The following is a 21472-nucleotide window of genomic DNA, read 5'->3' on the forward strand; positions in this document are numbered from 1 at the left end:
AGGCATAGCACTCACTACCCTCAGGTTCCTTCTTCTGTTTAGAGGGAGTCTTTTAGACTCCCTGGTTAAGAGCAAGAATTGAGAGCCAGATTGGGAGACGAATTTATCAATAAATATTTGTTCTACTACTCTCTAGTTGTATAACTTAAGCAAATTACTTAACCTCTTTGAGCTATAATTGCCTTATTTGTGAAATTGGATAATCAGTAATTCTTTCTTCTTAGGTGTGGTGGGTTGATTTGGATCCCCCAAAAGGTTTGCTGAAATCCTAATCCTGGTACTTCTGCGACCCTATATGGAAATAGAGTCTTTGCAGAGGCAATCAAGTTAAGATGAGGTCATACTGGCATAGGGTGGGTCCTAAATCCAGTTACTGGGACAGGGAGATTTGGAGACTTACAGACACACACAGAGGGAAGAGTGCATTGGGAAGCCAAAGGCAGGTGTTGACAGCTATAAGCCAAGGATTGCCAGCAACCACAACATCTAGGAAGAGGCAGGGAGGAATTCTTCCCTAGAGCCTTCAAAGGGAGGCTGGCTCTTCTGACACCTTGATTTTGGACTTGTAGCCTCTAGAACTTTAAGGGAATAAATTTCTGTTGTTTTAAGCCACTTGGTTTGTGTTCATTGTTAGGGCATCCCTTAAAAACTAAACAAAATAAGGATCTTATAAAGAATAAATTAGTGAACATAGGCAGAGCACTGAGGAAATCGATGGGCATATAGTAAGTGCTATATAAGTGTTTTTTCTCATTAATTCCCAGAATCGTATAAGTGTTAAATAGTGGGACCAGATTTAAACTCAGACTAAATGCCATGCAGTACTGGCTTGGCAAAATGGGAAATAAACATAGATTTACATGTTTGAAATTAAAATAAAATGTACAGCATGAATTTATATTTTTAAAAATGATTCATCAGCTTTGTAGGTTAACTGACAAGTTACTCATTCCAATCCTGCTGGATAAGCAAGTTTCTATCATATGGTTTATCTTCAAGTCCCTGACTTACAAGACTGGGAAGAATCAGCAGCAGCATCACAGAGCTAGGAAAGACTTGGGATTTTGCTGAATATGGAAAAAAACATAGAGAGATATTGGGTTGGCCAAAAGGTTCGTTTGGTTTTTTCCATAAGATGGCTCTAGTAGCACTTAGTTGTCCTTAACTTCATTCAAAACAATTTTGTTAGATTGTATGTGACAGCTGTCATATCAGTGTGCATTTAAAAAAAGACATCAAAATTGGTGAATTTTTTGTGTAGTCATTTTAATGTTGAAGATGGAAGGAAAAAAGCAACGTTTTTGGCATATTATGCTTTATTATTTCAAGAAAGGTAAAAACACAACTGAAATGCAAAATCTTCATACTTGTGCAGTGTATGGAGAAGATGTTGTGACTGATCGAATATGTCAAAAGTGGTTTGTGAAGTTTCTTGCTGGAAATTTCTCACTGGATGATGCTCCATGGTCGGGTAGACCAGTTGAAGCTGATAGCGATCAAATCGAGACATTAAATGAGAACAGTCAACGTTATAACGTGGAGATAGCCGACATACTCAAAATATCCAAATCAAGCGCTGAAAATCATTTGCACCTCTTGGTTATGCAAATTGCTTCGATGTTTGGGTTCCACATAAGTTAAGTGAGAAAAACCTTCTCGACCATATTTCCACGTGCGATTCTCTACTTAAATGTAATGATAAAGTTCCGTTTTTAAAACAAATTGTGACAGGCAATGAAAAGTGGATACTGTACAATAATGCGGAACAGAAGAGATCATGGGGCAAGCGAAATGAACCACCACCAACCACAGCAAATGCTGGTCTTCGCCCAAAGAACGTGATGTGTATATGGTGGGTTTGGGAGTCCTCTATTATGAGCTCTTTCTGGAAAATCAAACGATTAATTCCAACAAGTACTGCTCCCAATTAGACCAAATGAAAGCAGCACTTGATGAAAAGCGTCTAGAATTAGTCAACAGAAAATGCATAATCTTCCATCAGGATAACACAAGACCTCACGTTTCCTTGATGACCAGGCAAAAACTGTTACAGCTTGGCTGGGAAGTTCTGATTCATCCGCTGTATTCACCAGACATTGTACCTTTGGATTTCCATTTACTTCAGTCTTTACAAAATTCTTTTAATAGAAAAAATTTCAATTCCCAGGAAGATTGTAAAAGGCACCTGGAACAGTTCTTTGCTCAAAAAGATAAAAAAGTTTTGGGAATATGGAATTATGAAGTTGCCTGAAAAATGGCAGAAGGTAGTGGAATAAAAGGGTGAATACGTTGTTCAATAAAGTTCTTGGTGAAAATGAAATATGTGTCTTTTATTTTTACTTAAAAACCGAAAGCACTTTTTTGCCCACCCATAAAAGCAGGAGACTGGGACTTGGGGTGGGGCAGGGATATAAGTTATGAACTTCACTTGGTTGACTTTGACACACAGGGAAGAGGAGGCTGTAAATCAAGGTAGAGGCCCTCACTACCCCTCACTACAAAGAATTCAGCAATGGGAAGCCAAATGTGCAAGAATTAAATGGTACAGTAACTCCCCTACATATGAACCTTCTAGCTGGGAACTTTCAAAGATGCTAACATGCGTTCCCATGTCCAATCACATAAGTTAGTTCAGGAATCTGGCATACATTGTCATGTGTGTGCATCCTCTACAAGTGGTTGTGCTTTTGTGTACTTTACTGTACAGTACTGTATAGAGTACAGAAGTACAGTATCTTTATTTCAAGCTAGATCTGCAAGAGGACGACTTCATTGAGCTCCTTGCTGTGCAACACGGGGAACTTACCAATGAAGACCTGATGGAATTGGAGGCCCAAAGGAAGGACAAAGAGAGGAAGAAGTAACTGAAGAACTGAGGAGATCCACGACGCAGGAAATGGCAAGGGGATTTTCTTTATTTGAGGAGGCACTGTTAGTTTTTGAGGCACAGGACCTGAACGTAGAACGGTACACAAACGTTGCAGCAGCTGTTCAGAATGCAATCTAGTGCTACGGTGTCGTCTGTGATGAGAAAAAAAGAGTTACTACCCAGACATCACTGGATTATTTTTTTCAAGATAGAATTAAATCCAGCAAAGAACCAAAACCTTTGCCATCAATGTCAGGCATGAGTGAAATTGCAGCTTGCCCTCCGTTTCCTATTGCTGATGATCCTTCAACTCTACCGTCTCCCACCTCTTCTCCCTCCTCCAGTCAGTAACCCTTCTTGCCTGCTCACTTGATGCCAGTCCCTGTATGCCAGCTGTTGTACTGTACTACTGTACTTTTCAAGGTACTGTACTGTAAGATTAAAAATGTTATATTTTTTGTGTTTGTTTTTTATGTATTATTTGTGTGAACAGTATTGTAAACCTATTACAGTACAGTACTATATAGCTGATTGTGTTAGTTGAGTACCTAGGCTAACCTTGGACTTATGAACAAATTGGATTTAGAAATGTGCTCTTGGAACAGAACTCGTTTGTATGTAGAGGACTTACTGTAGTTGGGAAGGGAAATGAAGAGATTTTAAATACATCGTGTGAGTTCTAAAAGAAGGGATTACTCAAGAGAAAACCCACAAACTGGCCAGAAACTTCAAAATCTTGCAAAAACCAGAAAGAGCAATGATGTGGGAGCTCCAGGTGCTGAAGGCTTTCGATCTTCCCTGAGCGGATTTGATATGAAGAATGCTAGTAAGGATGAAGATGTAAGAAACTAGGATGGTGAAACTGGGTACTGTGATATTAATACCCACAACAATGAGAACTACCACCTCACTGACATAAGTGCTGGTGCAAGAGACTTGGAGGAGTGGGAGGATGTCACACAAATAACGGTTGATATTAACATTGCAGAAGGTTAGTCTAAGCATTCACCCTGTGTGGGCAGAGGCTCCAGTAAACCCCATCACATATGTAGCCAAAGATAGCACCAAACAGACCTTATGGGATATGGTGACCTTATATAGCAATGGAGTACAGATGGCCACATAGAGATCATAGGCCATTGAGGTCAACATATAGCACTCAGAGATGACAAAAAAGAGAAAGAAAAACAGCTGAGTCATGCACCCAGCATAGGAGATGATATTCTTCCTGAATACAAAGTTCATTAGCATCTGGGGGGGTGAAAACAGAGGAGCAACAGAGATCAATGAAGGATGGTTGAAGACTAAATAGTACATGGGGGTGTGGAGGTGAGAATTTAGACCAATAAGAATGATCGGGCCCAGGTTGCCCACCATGGTGACAACGTAGATCATTAGAAACAGGTAAGAGAGGGGCTGCTGGAGCTCTGGACGGCCTGTTAATCCAGCAAGAATAAATTCAGGCACTAAGGAGTCATTTCTAGCCAGCATTCTCAACTTCGGAGATCTGTGAGAATAGAAGAAAACTCCATCAATAGGGAACCCAGCTCTGTTCTTACAAACTCTCTTTTATATGAGCTTTATGAGAAAGAGACTCAGACTGGCAGAAATCACATAAGTCCCCCTTTGCTTCATAAGGTCTGAAGGTACACACCCTTCAACATTTCAATCACTGTCTTTCATTGCATGAACTGCATGTGACAAACAACTGCTCTATCTTACTAGAAGATAGGGATGGGTAGCTGAGGAACAAGCCTACTTGCTGATGGGCTTCAGTGGTGGGAATGTATCCCCATTTCTCCCCCTTATTCATCTGATTCATCACTTCCTAGTTCCTACTCATGTTTCCATTACCCTACTAGGTACCTCAGGTCCCCTGTTTTGACCATCAAGAAAGAAAGGATCCCTACAGGGAAGACACCATACAGATATTCTGCTACCAGGAAGTCTCTCATAGTCTCTAAGGTTTTCAGATACTTTACTATAAGAATCCAGGAAGTTAATAATTGATAACAGGTATTGAGGTGAACCTTGGTAACCTAAGTTTTATACTTAACCATATATTCCAGTGTTTCCACACATTCTCCTCCTCTGTGCTATCCTAGCGAATGAATAAAGGAAGGTGGATGTGCTTTCCTAGGTTTTGTAGGATGGCATGAACGAGAAATATTAATTTGAGTGCTGATTAAGTTAGTTATTAAGTTTGTGAAAATATTTCAAGCTGTATACTTATTATATCAACTTTCCTCTGTTTATACATTTCAATTAAAAAATTCTAGAAAAAGCCACAAATCTCTTCTGATGTTGCTGTCTGGATTTGTCACTTGGAACTGCTACAGTTCTCCTGCTCCCAGAATGAAGATGGAGTCAACACAGAGTGTATGCTGCGAAAAATACAGGCAGTAGAGTCAGAGCTCCAGACTTTGGAGCTTCTTGTTATTCAATATAAATACTTGTCATTTTTCAGCAACAGAGGGAGTGAGCAAATATAGAAACTTGGTTAACTCACTCTCCATCCACTGAGGGAACTCAGTGCTGATGCTTTATACATGTTTTACCTCCGCTGTCCTGAAAGAAGAACTGGCCTTGGAGATATCAAAGCTGAGCAGATGTAGTCACAGAATCTTCCTCCTTCCCTGGAACAGAGTCATAGCATAGATCTCACAGTATGAATGTTCCAAGAGTCAGTTTATGATTTAGATCAAACTTGCGGTTATAAATTTACTAAGAGATCATGAAGGGAAACCACAGGCTTCACATCTGAGCCACAATGTCATAGAGCACACAGCATTTGCTTAAGGCTTATAATTCTTTTGGACCTGATTAGAAATTCAGGTATAGGGGTCCCCCAGGACTTTCCCATCATGATACGCTCTGCAGGGGAGAAATGTGTCTGTGTTTTACACCCTAATTGTTACAGTAAATGTTCATTTCCCATCAGGGATTATACATTCCCCAGAGCATAGGAGAAAGGATCCTCTGCTGTCTCTTATAAAGATGCAAATAATTAATGTCATTGAAAATTCACTAATTATAATTCTAGGTAACATTAGTTTCAAGAATTTAAGTTCATAAAGATATATGACCATTTCAGAAAAGTTTATTGTGGCCCTTTATAATAGTTGAGTCTCTTTAAATAATCAGTGTTTATGCAAATTTTATAGACATAAACCAAAGAATCTTTTAATTGATTTCAGAGATTATTGTTTAATAAAATACTATTTATTATAAAAATGATTCCATGGAAATTTAATTACCTTGAGTTGTTCTGATTCAATATGCTTTTAATAGATTAAAATCAAATCTATAAGAAAAATCACTGTAAATAAGCTTCTATTATAAGGAAATATGACTTTAAAATTCCTATGTATGTATTAGCTTATGATCATGCTTATGAGAAAAAAATCTAAGTTTAAAAAAAATTTTAAATTATTATATATTCCCAGGAAATTTCAAAAATAATGGATAGAGTCCCCTGAAATCTACCCAGCTTCCTACCATGGTGACATCTTTGACAACTGTAGTATAATAGCAAAACTACAGACATTATTCAGCTTTGAGCAATTTTATATGCAGTATGTGTTTCTGTCATGTGTGTGTGTGGATGTATGTAATGTGATCACTTGTGTAGGTTCATGTAACTACCACCATCGTGATACAGAACTCTTCCACTAACATAAAGGAACTCCCTTACACTACCTCTTTATAGTGACACCTATCCCCTCCCACTTTCATCTGTCTTGCAGCAACCACTCACCTGTTCTCCATCTCTATAGTTGGGTCATTAGGAAGACAACGGATGAAACTATACACTATATAACTTCTGAAATTGGCTTTTTTCACTAAGCATGATGCCCTTAAGTCCATCCCAGCTGTTGCATGTATCAACAGTCTGCTCCTTTTATTGCTGAGCTGCATTCCATTTTATACAACCCACATTTATTCAAACTTCTGTAGTAATTTTAAAACTACTAGGTTCTTGTTTAATGCAAAACTAAATCTGTTTTATTTATGGAAAATGTTTAAGGGGCAGGGGATATAAGATCACAGTTCAGACTGGCTCTTCTTAGAATCTCTTTTTAATCAGTTTTATTGTGGCATAATCTGGATACCATAACATGCTCTCATTTTAAGAGTACAGTTCAGTGACTTTCAAAAGTAATACAGTCATATAAAGACCACCATGGTCAAGAGCTAGAGTATTTCCCTCACCCCCAAAAGTATATTCATCTCCCTTTGCAGTCCACCCCCTTTTTTTTTTTTTTTTTTTTTTTGCTGTACGCGGGCCTCTCACTGCTGTGGCCTCTCCCGTTGCGGAGCACAGGCTCCGGACACACAGGCCCCGCGGCCATGGCTCGCGGGCCCAGCCGCTCCGCGGCATGTGGGATCCTCCGGGATCGGGGCACGAACCCGTGTCCCCTGCATCGGCAGGCGGACTCTCAACCACTGCGCCACCAGGGAGGCCCCCCCTTTTTTTTTTAATCATGAAAAATGTTGAAATTTGTCAAATGCTTTCTCTGATCTAGTGAGATAATCATATGATTTTTATCTTTCATTCTATTAATCTGGTATAGCACATTTATTGATTAGTGTATGTTGAACCATCCTTGCATCCCATGGTTAAATCTTGCTTGATCATGGTGTATGATCTTTTAATGTGCTGTTGAATTGGTTTGCTAGAATTCTGTTGAGAATTTTTGCATCTATATTCATCAGAGACATTGGCCTGTAGTTTTCTTTTCTTATACTGTCTTTACCTGACATTGGTGTGAAGGTAATTCTGGTTGTAAAATGAGTTTGAAAGCTGTTCTTTCTTCCATTTTTGGAAGAGTTTAAGAAGTTTTGGCATTTATTCTTGTTTAAATGTTTAGTAGAATTCACCAGTGAAATCATCTAGTTTTTGGTCCTGGGCTTTTCTTTGTTGGGAGGTTTTTGATTATTGATTCAATCTCCTTACCCGTTATTGATCTGTTTTGATTTTTCTGTTTCTACATAATTCAGTCTTGGTAGATTGTTTGTTTCTAAGAATTTATCCATGTGTTCTACAGTATTCAATTTATTTGTGTATAATTGGTCATAGTAGTCTCTTATGATCTTTCGTATTATTGTGATATCAGTTGTAATGTTTCCTCCTCATCATGATATCATTGCCGTCTTTGTCTCTTGTTACAGCTGTTAAAGTTTATCTTGTCTGATATAAGTATATTTACCACTGCTGTTTTTTGGTTTCCACTTGCATAGAACACCTTTTTTTTTAATCTCCTTACTTTCAGTCTGTGTGTGTCCTTAAAGCTGAGGTAAGTCTCTTATGGACAGCATATAATTGGGTCTCGTTTTTTGTTTTGTTTTGTTTTAATCCATTCAGCCACTCTTTTCTTCTTGACTGGAGAATTTATATCATTTACACTTAAAATAATGATTGATGGGTAGGACTTACTAATTCCATCCTAATTGTGCTCTAGCTGTTCTGTAATTCCCTTGTTCTTTTCTTCCTCTCTTGCTGTCTTCTTTTGTGATTTAATGATTTTCTATAATGGTACGTTCCTATTTCCCTTCTCTTTATCTTTTTATATTAATGTAGGCTTTTGCTTTGTGATTACCATTAGACTTACAAAAAATATCTTATAGATATAATTTTTTTTTTTTTCGGTACGCGGGCCTCTCACTGTTGTGGCCTCTCCCGTTGCGGAGCACAGGCTCTGGATGCGCAGGCTCAGCGGCCATGGCTCACGGGCCCAGCCGCTCTGCGGCATGTGGGATCTTCCCCGACCAGGGCATGAACCCGTGTCCCCTGCATCGGCAGGCGGACTCTCAACCACTGCACCACCAGGGAAGCCCATAACTCTATTTTAAGGTGATAACAACTTAACTTTGATAACACACAAAAACACTACCCTTTTACTCCCTTCCCACATTTTATGTTTTTGATGTCACAATTTACCTCTTTTAATATTTTGCATCCATCAGCAAGTTATTGAAGTTATAGTTATTTTTAATAGTTTTGTTCTTTAGTTTTGTCAACCTTTACTAGAGTTGACTGGTTAACACACCACCGTCTTATAGTATTATATTCTGAATGTGACTATATACTTACCAGTGTACTGTATACTTTTTTACATTTCATGTTACTAATTAGTGTTCTTTTGTTTCAGCTTGAAGAACTCCGTTCAGCATCTCTTAAAGCAGGTATAATGCTGATTAATTCTCTCAGCTTTTGTTTGTTTGGGAAAGTCTTTATCTCACCTTCATTTTTAAAGACAGCTTTGCTGGGTAAAGTATTCTTAATTGGCAGGGCAGTTTGAGTATATTATTTTTGAGTATATTATCTCACTCTCTCCTGGGCTGCAAGCTTTCTCCTGAGAAATCTACTGATAGTTTAATGGGGGTTCCCTTGTATTTGAGTATTATTTTTCCTGTGGGTGATCTTAAATTTTTTATTTTAGACAGCTTAATTATAATGTGTCTTGGAGAAGATCATTTTGAGTTGAAATATTGGGGTGGCCTATTAACTTTATGAAGTTGGATGTCCAGATATCTCCCCAGATTTGGGAAGTTCTTAGCCATTATTCCTTTGAACACGATTTCCGCCCCTTTCTCCATCCTTCTCCTTCTGGGACTCCAATAGTGTCTACGATGTTTCTCTTAATGGTATCCCACAGTTCATATAGGCTTTCTTCGCTCTTTTTCATTTTTTTTTTCTTTGCTCTCTACTGACTGCATAATTTCAAATGTCCTGTCTTCTACTTCATAGAATTGTCCTTTTGCTGGATCTAATCTGCTTCTGCTGTTCTTATCACATTTTAAAATTTCATTCATTGTATTATTCAGCTCCAGGATTTCTATTTCGTTCTTTTTTATGATTCTCTCTATTAAGCTTCTCATGTTGTTTTTCAGGATTCCATTGAATTGTGTTTCTCTGTTTTCTTGTAGCTCACTGAGCTTCCTTAAAACCATTAGTTTGAATTCTTTATCAGGCAAACTGCAGATCTCCATTTTTTTTGGCTCTGATTCTGGAAAATTAGTGTGCTCCTTCGGTGATGTCATGCTACACTGATTTTTCAAATTCCTTGAAGACTTTGCTACTGTCTTGAAATCTGGAGAAGCAGTCACCTCCTCTGGTCTTTCTGACAGGCTTCAGGAGAGAATTACCTTCTGTCAGCCCCGCTAGTAATTCTGAGGCTTTCTCAGATCTTTTCTATGGTGCTCCACACTTCTTGTTTCAACTTACAGCAGAGTTCTTATGCTTGTATGCCTTCTTCCAATGCTGTAAAACTAGTTCAGTTACTGATAGCCTCCTTTTTGCTTTCCCTAGGGTGGTGTTGCATGCTCAAGTTTGTGGTTTCTCCCAGGCCTGCACAGTTGGGCCAGAATTCGAGTTGGTCTTATAATCAGTCAAAGACAGGGTATGTCCCACTACTAACTCTTTGTGAAAATTCACAACATCATCATTATGTGCCTGTGTTTCTGTATGTATTGTGTTTTATTGTTAACAACAAAATGTGCAGAATCTCACTTTAGGAGACGTCTTATGGAGCATGGTGTGGGAGGATACAGACAGGAGGCTCTTAAGAGTCTTGGCTGGGGTCCCAGTCTTTGGCCTCTCCATGGGCAGAATGCCTGTTAGGGTTTTCCCTTAGCAACAGGCCTGGAATGGCCTGTTCAGAACAGTGACACACCAGGCCACATGAAAACAAACTAAGGAGCAAGCATATTAAGGCCAAGAAATGCTCAAGTTCATCTAGCTCCCCAGTGACCTTTTCCACCTGAACAAAAGTCCCTGATGTCACCACTCCCTGGGCAGTGGCTTTGGTGGACAGAGAGCTAAAAGGGAGTGAAAGTGACGGTGTCCCCCAAGCCCCACTATCCTCTCTTCTCCATGCTGGGAGTCAGAACTGCTGCCTTTGCTCAGTGGCCTTGTTTCTTAAACTCTTTCTCGGTTGGGATTTCTTAGACCTAAAAACAGAAACAAAACAACAACAAAAAAACCTATTTGTAATGAAATAGCAGAAACACTAATTTCATAGTGCTAACACCTACATGTTGAGGGGGGAATTGGCTTTTGGTACCAAAAGGTATCATTCCAAATCAAAGTTACTCTCTGGAGGTGAAAATATACAAGAAAGTTAAGAGGACAGATTTTGCAGGTTGGTAACAAAGAGGAAAGGCTTCCAGAACAGGGCAGAGATGGGGTCTGCTGGGCACCTGTAGAACAAGGACCACTCCCACCCCATGGGGTGCCAGGACCCCTCCAGAGCAGTGGGTTGGGGCTCAGCAGCTACCATACTCTGCCTTCACCTGTTCAAGAACAAGCGCTCCACATTCAGCCCCTTTCCGGGCATAGCTGGGGATGGTGCCTGTGAACACGTGTCTGTGGGGCATGCCAGGGACTCTTCATGAGGCTGGGGCATCATCCATCCAGACCAGGTTTTATCGTGCGCAAAGCCTAGTGCTCTCACTCCACCAGATGCTGGCCACAGCCTTGCTAGAGGAGGGGGCCAGGTCTGCTTCAAGGGCTTGTCCTATCGCACTTGCCAAGAAGGGCATATTTTGAAGCTGGCTCCACCCCTCCCTCCCAAACTGCCTGCAACCAGCTCGCTTCCTCACAGCAAAAGGATGGGCCATCAAGAAAGGTGTCTGGAGGCAGGGAGGGAGGCAGTGAAGAAACCGGAATTCAAGCAGGACAGGAAGTGAGCCCCCAGCTGCCTGAGATGCAGGTGGGAGAGAAAGGGTCTGAGGACGACAGAGAGGATGGGGGCTGCCAGAGACAGCAAAGCAGCAGCAGAGTGAGGAAGCTGCAAAGTCGGGAAGTCGTGAGCAGAGGGGAACCCCAAGAACACGGAAGGCCCAAGACAGGAGGCCTCAAGAGAATGGGGAACTGAAGTACAAAAAGGTGACCCCTACAAATGGGGGACTGAGGCACAAAGCGATGGGACCCTGAAGTGAATGAGGGCCCAAAGGGGGCCTGAAGCCCAAAGAGACGGTGGAGGCAGAAGCGTAAGAAGGGGAGGCTGAGAGCCCAGACCCTGAGGTGTGAGAAGAGATGGGAGTTGGGGGAGCAAGGCCTGGGGCAGTGAGGGCCCAGAGCCCCAAGACCGGAGAGGCCAATGGGCGAGAGGCAGGGCATCCACCGGTGGGCCCCAAGGGGAGCCGCGCTCCGCCGTGTTCAGCGGCTTCCAGGCTGCTTCGGCACGAGGGCCAGGTGCCCTGTCTGACGGGAGGCAGTGACGCGGGAACCCCGGCCTGAGCGGCTGGCCGGGAGACGCACTTCTTGTTTTAGAACATACCCAGGGTTATGGACGGGAACCTACTCAGCTTGCTGCACCTGGTGTCCTTCTGTGTCAGGCCGTGGCCCGCCCGACCCCTAGGGCTTTGCGCCTCCATTTTGCGTCAGACCTGAGGCGGCAGCGGGCGCGCTCTTCGTGCGCATGCTCCTTACACGGCGGAACAGCCGCCGGCTCCTCCGAGGCAGGTGTGCAGCTCGGCGGGCCAGGGGTCCCCATGCTGCAGAGCAGAAGACGGACGAAGTTTTGTCTTTGTGGGGCCGTCAGGGGCCAGGCCACGGGCAGCTGGTGGGCGGCCTAACTGAGGGCTGCAGTGGGCCGGGGCGTGGGCTGCACGGCGCTTCTGGTGCTAGCCGCAGATTTGCCCCAGGGTGGCTTCCGTGCCTTCCATCTCGCGGTTGCTGCCGTAGGAGGCCTTAGCGGTGGCCCAGTCCACGCGTGCCCGCAGGCCCCACTCGTCTCCCGTGGCAGCCTCCGTGCGGTCACCCAGGCCCAGCCGGCCGCGCGGGGCTCTCAGGCTGCCCGTTCTCTAGAGGCCGCTTACTTCGGGGCCTAGCAGATGCCGGAGACCAGGGAGCCTTCGCGCAGGACCTCGCAGGGGCCGCTACCCCCCTCTTGCGCCCGCCGGGTCTTCAGAGACTCTCCGGAGAAGGTAAGAGTGAGGCTGCGCCTGCGCTGGGGCACAGGGCCTTCGGGCTGCCCCTGGGCTCCGGGAGGCTGCGGTGGAGCTAACCTTGGCCCGCGCGTCGCGTCGAGCGGCGGCGGTAAAGCCGCGGCGGCGGTAAAGCCGCGGCGGCGGTAAAGCCGCGGCGGCGGTAAAGCCGCGGCGGCGCGGCTGTGGGAGGAATCGCGCGGGTAGCCGGCCGCTCTCGCTGCTGTGCCGCTCGCTCCCCAGATCAGTATTATTCTTCATAAGCAAATCAGCCGGGAAAAGGCATTTGAGTATAACAGAACTTCTTTTATCTACGATTTATTATTCCGTCAACCCCAGTATACATGGAGTAGGGTTTCAGAGTTGGAAACACATAGCCCTGTGAGAAACAAATTCAGCAACTAGAGTACAGTGTTTATACACAGTTCGAAGAGCCAGTCAGAATTTGGCCTTGGGAGGAGTCCTGTGTAAAATATCGCAGACTCCCATTGTTCGTACATAAACTTCAACAGTTTCTGAAGCATCAGCATTTCTCAGATTGTTGTGTGCGTTGGTTGATTTCCAGAGTGTTGAAATCATTGTGTCTGTCAGTTTTGGCCAAGTTTATGGATGTTCTTGTGGAGAAGATTTGCTGACTTCACTCAACCATAAGTTCCACTGAAGAAGCTCCTTTTGATTTGACTTACCCATATTTTTCAGGAAATATAAACTGTGTTTGTAACTTACTTCTAATAATTTTTGGTGGAAAAATCCAAAGTTGTAGCAAATGAGTTTATGTTACATGAAACAGGATTTATTGGGAAAACCAATAGTGACATTGTTTGCCAAAGAAGTAGCTAGAATATTCTCTTTTGAGAAGTGAGGTACAAAGATTACACAAATTTCAATGATTAACTGAGAATTAAAGCACCCTGAAATCTTGTACTGCAAAGTTTATTCATATTTCTAACTTAGAATTTTACCCATTTGACAGATACGTGTTTTGCCAGTTAGATCATACTTTGGCTGATACATGTGGGGGAGAAATATTGTATCAGGGTTTATGTGCACAAACAATAGAAAGTGACTCTAATTCAGTGCTGTGTGTCAATTATACCTCAATAAAACTAGAAAAAAACATGACTCTAGCTCTTTTAAATAGAGAAGAGTTAATATAAAGAAGATTGGGAATTCAGACAATTGGTTTGAAGTTCTAAAACCAGGGTTGGAGAACAGGCAGATGTGGCAGGTGTCCGCATCTGTAAGGCATCTTATAGACAGCTTGGTAGACAGAGGTTCTGCAAGGGTGGGGCAGGCCAGAAGGACTGGCAGCTTTGCTACCACTGACAAAGGATGCTCAGCCGATTCTGAGCAGTTGGCAACACCCACATCATGTAGTGTAGTTGTGGATATGTCATTCGCTCAGTGTCAGGAGAGCAGTGATTCTGCTAGTGTGAGGTTTTGACTTGCGGCAAAGCGTTTAAGGGAACGGGCCGTCACGTCAGACTTTCTGAAATTTAAACCCAGATGGATTCTCCACTTTATAATTGTGAAATTTTGGACAATTCATGTGACCTCTTTCACCCTTGGTATCCTCATCTGTGAGATGAGAATAATTGACTTTTGGCTTAAATGACTTACTACATGTAAAATGTTAGAACACTGCCTGGAACATAGAGTCTGATAAGTTTTTGTTCTCCTTCTCATTCATATTCACCTGAATGTACGGACTGAACCTGTTCCCTCCCTGCCTCCTGGACAGTTCTGTTTCATGTCTGTTTATGTTCCTCAAGTTAAAGTGCTGCAAACTGCAGTCAACATTTACTTGGCGATTCTCAGCACTGCTCCACCTCTGGTCATCAATTTCTAAGCTTTTTTCGCTACCACCTAGGCAACAAGCAAATTGTAAACATCTTCTTCTCACTCAGCTTCTTCATCCGGTCTCCAAGTCCCAGAGAACTTATCTCCTTGAAATCCTGGTCTGGCCTTTCCCTCTCAATTATACTGATTTGATAAGCTTCTCCTCATCTCATGTTTAGATTACTCTAATAGTTTCCAGTGTGAGTTCCTGTGGAATCTTACCTCCCTCTCACCACACACACAAACACACACACACACATGCCTCTCTTTCTTGCAATATGGTTATAACTGTAAATTGTTAGATAAATATTGGCAGTTAGATTATTAAACACTATTTATAGATAGTACATAAAATGCTATTTTTGCTTTCATTTCCTTTTTTGTTTTCCTTGAAGTGAATATTTTTAGGTGCTTTCATTTGCTTAATATTCTATGGATTTCTGTGATTTATCGCTAACCTTGTGCCCATTTGTACAGATCTCCTCTCACTATGTACAGCTGTAGCTATATGATGTTAGCTGGTATTCTAAAAGTGTTATCTTCTTTAAGATGTCTTTCCAATAAATTTATGATCCACTCCAGTGACGACAGGATGCCCTCTTACTTTGTTGAAGATTTAACATCCTGAGATCCCCCTTCACCATCTTTCTGGGGATACTCTTCACCTCTTACCTATGTTAGGTCCCTGTACCTATGTTAGGTCCCCTATATTCTCTGGATCCTATATCTTCCTGTTTCTTAGTTTCCTTCTTCATTTTTTTAAATGAATTTTATTTTTTAGAACAGTTTTAGATATATAGAAAAATTGAGAACATGGTACAGAGAATTACCGTATACCCCACATTCTGTTTCCCCTATTATTAACATCTTACAGTACATTTGTTACAATTAATAAACCAATATTGTTATGTTATCAATAACTAAAATCCATACTTTATACAGATTTCCTTAGTATTTACCTAATGTCCTTTTTTTTAACATCTTTATGGGAGTATAATTGCTTCACAATGCTGTGTTAGTTTCTGCTTTATAACAAAGTGAATCAGTTATACATATACATATGTTCCCATATCTCTTCCCTCTTGCATCTCCCTCCCTCCCACCCTCCCTATCCCACCCCTCTAGGTGGTCACAAAGCACCTAGCTCATCTCCCTGTGCTATGCGGCTGCTTCCCACTAGCTATCTATTTTACGTTTGGTAGCGTATATATGTCCATGCCAATCTCTCACTTTGTCCCAGCTTACCCTTCCCCCTCCCCATATCCTCAAGCCCATTCTCTAGTAGGTCTGTGTCTTTATTCCCGTCTTGCCCCAAGGTTCTTCATGACTTTTTTTTTCTTAGATTCCATATATATGTGTTAGCATACGGTATTTGTTTTTCTCTTTCTGACTTACTTCACTCAGTATGACAGACTCTAGGCCCATCAACCTCACTACAAATAACTCAATTTCGTTTCTTTTTATGGCTGAGTAATATTCCATTGTATATATGTACCACATCTTCTTTATCCATTCCTCTGTCAGTGGACATTTAGGTTGCTTCCATGTCTTGGCTATTGTAAATAGTGTTGCAGTGAACATTGGGGTGCATGTATTTTTTCGAATTATGGTTTTCTCTGGATATATGCCCCAGGTGTTATTTTTGAGAAGACTTTCAGGAAGCCAGAAAAAATGACAGCTGCCTATATATGCACCTCCCAATACTGCTGGTAAAAGCAATACAGAAGAATAAGATGAACAAATAAAAATCCGTAAAAACAATATCCACAGCATAATCCAAAGACAAAAATATGCCCAAACTTCAAAATAGCTATAAATTAAGAAAGAAAATCTCCAAATCCCAGGAAGCAATCTCTCTCACTCCTGCTCTAGAGACCTCAAGCTTTTGCAATGAACAAGAGCAGGTGGAAAAAGCTTAGGTAAGAGAGAAGAGTTGTGATTGTGATGGATCTAATTTGATCCAAAACCACGGTCAGAAAGAGTTAAGTTCACACTAAATGTGAAAAAGAATCTGTCTTGAGAGATGAGAGTGAGATATACAGGAAGGGAAGGGAAAGGATATGCAATTTGAAGTGTCACCTCTTGGTACCTTGAGAGAAGAAAAACATTAAAATTATAAAAGTACTATGTGTAGAGTAAAGAAATAATAGACACTAATAACAGAGAGGTCAAGTACAGAATAAAATTTGTGTTGTAACGGTTTTAAAAATAAAATCTTAAAGACTAGAGCAAGGAAAAAAAGAAAAATAGGCAAAATCAAGCAAGGAGTGAGATTCTTCACTGGGTTGGTCTCTCTCCAGTCCCTTCCTGAGAATGTTATTCTCTTGAAATCTCACCCAGAGTTAAGCAATTGAGGGTGAGATCATTTTCTTGGCATCAGTCATGTTTGAAAGATGCATCTCTTTTAACAGAATACTGAAATTAAAAGTACAGGCCTTGAGCAGCATATATTGAGTCTTTTCCTTTCTCTTTATTTCTTCTCCTCATTTTGGACTATAAAAGCTCAAAATACCTGTTGGGTAGTCTTGGGTGAAGGGTGATAATGTTGATGCCTGCCACATGTTGACACTGGAAGTTACAAAAGTAGGTACCTAGATAAGAGCTACTCAATTTCATGTGATGTGAGTATATGGAAAAGGGCGGTGGAGCCCCACAGAACAAGCTAGTCCTATATGGTCTCATGGTAAGCCATTTTCCCCTTGAGTTATACCCCAACTCTTAGTAAGGTCCATTTTGAAATTTCAGCTAAAATAAGATCAAGCAAAGGAGTGATCTTTTCATTGTGTGAGTCAGAGTAATAAAGGTGGAGATACATATTCATGAGGAACAGAGTAGAGTCTTCTGGTCTACACAAGGAGAAAGTCTGTCTGAGGAAAAAGCCACGTAGAACCAAGCATCTTCAAGTAATTGAAAGAAAGAGACACAGCCCTCTGGATTCCTTGGATCCATTCAAATCTGAAGCAAAATGCATCCCTGGACTTGCCAGTTAAGTGAACTTTTTTGTTTGTCTCAATATCATTTCACTTACAATGAAAAGTAATTATTTATGATAATGAAAACGTTTTTAATTAATACATGTCACTACTGTACCTTGTACAAATTTCTATGATAGTAATTACTCCCTTTTTCTGTATAGCATTGTAAGAGAAACTAATTTTATATTAAGAAAGATCTGTGTTTAAATCCTGGCTCTGCCATTAGTTGTTATGACTTTGGCAAATATTTTTTTAACATCAGCTTTCGTTTCTTCATATGTAAAACAGAAATACTTTTCTCAGATAGTTCTGAAGATTATAAAGGATAAGTTAATGAAAGAGTTTAGTATTGTAGCTAGAGCCAGATATCTATAAATTGTGCAGTTCTCACTTTCTTTTGTTGCTTCTCTAATTAGAATGAGAGAAGTAGACACATGGGAGAAAAGGCTGTGGACACCAAATTTGGGGAGCAGACCCTAGAAGGCTCTTTCTGAGGAATTGGCACCTGTGTTGAGAGAGAAGCTAAACAAGGGAATACAGCATTTTCACAAGTAATTCCATATAAAATGTGTGAAGAATAGATTTCCAGGGAAGATAGATGTGGCAGGCAAAATTCTGAAACATTATCCGCCCCCCAATGTCTTTTCCTCTTGTATAATCCCCTCTTATTTGAATGTGGAAAGAACCATATATATAACAATATATAGCTTTAGGGATTATGCATGTTATATGGTACGGTTGACCTTAAATTAGGAAGATTATCAGGGCAGGCCTATGTAATCACATGAGCATATTAAAACCAGAGAGTTTTTCTCAAGCTAGTGGCAGAAGGGGAAGTCGGAGAGATTGAAAGCACAGCAAGCATTCTCCATTTACCGCCAGGTTGAAGACAAGAGGGCCACATGATGAGGAATGCAGGCAACCTCTAGAAGCTGAGAATGACCCCCAGCTGACAGCCAGCAAGGGAATGGAGCTCTCAGCTCTACAACTACAGGAACTGAGTTCTTCCAACAACCTGAATGCGTTTGGAAAGAGATTCTTCCCCCAGAGCCTCCAGAAGGGAATGCAGCCCTGCCCACACCCTGCTTTCGGCCTGGGCAGAGAATCCAGCCATGTCATTCCATACCAGACTTCTAATTTACAGAACTATGACTAGTAAGTGGGTATTCTTTTAAGCCACTAAGTTTATGATAATTTATTACACATCAATACATTCTTAATGTGAACTGATAGTTGGAGAAGAACATTGAGTCCCAAATGTCTACCAATATCAACTTACTAACAAAAGATGTAAACACAGGCTCAGTAATTTCTTCCCTAAGGAGCCTGATCAAACTGTGATCCTAAATGAGGCTCATTTTCCAAGCTTCCAAACAAGTTGCTGAGATCCACAGAGAATAAGATGGGTTCACACTATTAGCCCGCTGATGGTTTGGAGACATAAAGCTGATGCATTTGCCTTGCCCTGAAGACATATGCGACTCTGCAGGCAGAAGGGATGTTGCCTCCTCCTTTGTCAAAACCTCTGTCTCCTTCCGGCCAGTGAAGGGAAAAGAGCACATAAGGCCTGGTAGTAGTGAAGTCTCCAGGTCGAAGGAAGTTGGGGGGCGAGTCTTCTCTGTTCTGATGTTTTCATTCGCACCGCTACAGCAGTGGAGAGATGTGGGAGGCCATCCACCCTTCTTAAACAATCCATTGTGATTTTGAGGTAACATTGGATAAAGGGAATGGGTGGGAGGAATGCAGGATCATAGGGGACACTATCAGTACTTTTGCTAAGCCTGGTGCTGAGTTTCTGAAAGGTAGGAGGAAGAGAATAGGTTGAGCAGTGGGCAGAGTGGGGATCACAGTGACCTCACTGTCCCAAGCTTCAGGAAATTCCACAGGAAGGAGTCCCGGGTACCACTCTGGACTCCTTTGCTCTCTTGCTATATGGCCTTGGTCAGCCTACGCATCTCTTCAAGATATGGTTTCCTTATCTCTCAGATGTGGACATCACTTTGGACCCCTGCTGAAAGACTTTATCCTGGATCGTGTCAGCCCAAGGGAGGTGAGGAGTTGCAGCTGAGATTTGAAAACATGGAAGGAAAGGACAGATGAGAGAAGAAAGTTGAAAGATACAGAGTTGTCACTCTGGCTCTTCTAGAGTGCTGTCCCAGCAGTCACACTTGAGCCCCCATGGAACAAGTCCTCAGTCTAGAAAGGAAGGATTTCAGTCTCTTCTTGCTGTGACATTGTTTTCTCATTTCCTCTCAGATCACACCCCTGCCGATAATGTCTGTGGAAAATGACTCAGTTCATCCTGGTAGGACTTACAGACCAAAGTCAACTCCACATACCCCTCTTCTTCCTCTTCTTATTGAACTGTATGGTCACTGTGGTAGGGAATTTGAGCTTAATTAATCAGATATGCCTGAACTTTCATCTTCACACTCCCATGTATTTTTTGGTCTTCAACCTATCCTTCATAGATCTCTGCCACTCCTTGGTCATTACGCCTAAACGGCTGATGAGCTTTGTGTCAGAGAACATCATCTCCTTTGCAGGATGCATGACTCTGCTGGGTTTTTCTTTTCTGTTTCTTTGTCCATTCTGAATGCTATGTGTTGACAGCCATGGCCTATGATCGCTATGTGTCCATCTGTAAGCCCCTTTTGTACACAGTCACCACGTCCCCTCAGGTCTCTTCTTTGCTGATGTTTGGCTCATATGTAATGGCGTTTGCCGGTGCCATGGCCCACACAGGGCACATGGTCATATTATCCTTTTGTGATTCCAGCATCATCAACCATTACATGTGTAACATCTTCTCCCTCCTCCAGCTGTCCTGCAGCAGCACTGATGCCAGTGAGCTGGTGGATTCCGTTATTGTGAGCACAGTTGTAATAATATGTAGCTTCATTATTTTTGTTTCTTCTGCTTTGATCCTCTCCAGTATCCTCCACATCTCATCAGCTCAGGGCTGGTCCAAAGCCCTCAGTACTTGTGACTCCCACATAATAACTGTTTGCTCTCTTCTATGGTTCTGGGTTGTTTACACATCTCAAGACCTTTTCTGATGGTTCTGTGGGCCAGGGGAAGTTCTTCTCAGTATTTTATACCAATATAGTCCCAATGTTGAACCCCCTCATCTATAGTCTAAGGAATAAGGATGTCAAACTTGCTCTGAAGAAAACCCTAAAGAGAGTTGCGAACTAAGCAGAACCAATATTGCTGGGTTGTTGGGTGTGTGTGTGTGTGTGTGTGTGTGTGTGTGTGTGTGTGAATGTGTTTTCCCATAATTTTCTTCAGAACAAGGTTTTTGCCTTAGATCCTTTTTTCTGTCTAATCATGCCATTTAAACATGCAAATATTATTGAGTCTCATGATTGTTCTCAGTTTCATGCTTACTCACTGAATGAGCTTTATTCTTAACAGTGGGCTCCAGAGTCTCAGCTTGATTCCCACTCCTTTTCACACCACCTCCCACTTTGCCTCTTTCCGTGTACTTTTCATACATCAGCATGAATGTGGTCTAATGCGGCCACCCCTCTTTGTTTTCCCTAAAAACAATGTTAATGTAGCCCTTTCTGTTTTTTAACCATTTGAGGAATTCCTTCTGTGTAAGTTATACATTTTGTAGAATTTCAGTGCTCTTTTAGTCATGGTTTCTATAGTACTGCATTTCCAAACTCAGCAAAGCTTCAGTAGTATCTATGAGATATTTATGCTTATTTAACAGAGATCACAAGTATTAGCTTATAAGTATGGAATGTGTTAATACCAATTAGGAACTGACAGAAATGAATCTAATTACTTTAAATCAATTCAGTCTGACTTGTTGTAATAGCATCAGGGGTATGATATATATGTATAT

General features: G+C 41.6%; 1 protein-coding gene and 1 pseudogene across 1 annotated transcript; one reads left to right on the top strand and one right to left on the bottom strand.

Annotated features, from left to right (window-relative positions):
- Nucleotides 1–3565: 3565 nt before the first annotated feature.
- LOC132494269 (olfactory receptor 8B3-like) lies at nt 3566–4360 on the bottom strand (annotated as a pseudogene).
- A 15543-nt stretch (nt 4361–19903) lies between these two features.
- LOC132493507 (olfactory receptor 143-like) lies at nt 19904–20814 on the top strand. The gene is given in 3 exon segments (XM_060104137.1): nt 19904–20179; nt 20181–20624; nt 20626–20814. Coding segments are annotated over 3 exon segments (909 nt in total).
- The last annotated feature ends 658 nt before the right edge of the window (nt 20815–21472 follow it).

The sequence above is a fragment of the Mesoplodon densirostris genome, chromosome 7 (genome assembly GCF_025265405.1).
Source record: "Mesoplodon densirostris isolate mMesDen1 chromosome 7, mMesDen1 primary haplotype, whole genome shotgun sequence".
Taxonomy (NCBI): Eukaryota; Metazoa; Chordata; class Mammalia; order Artiodactyla; family Ziphiidae; genus Mesoplodon; species Mesoplodon densirostris.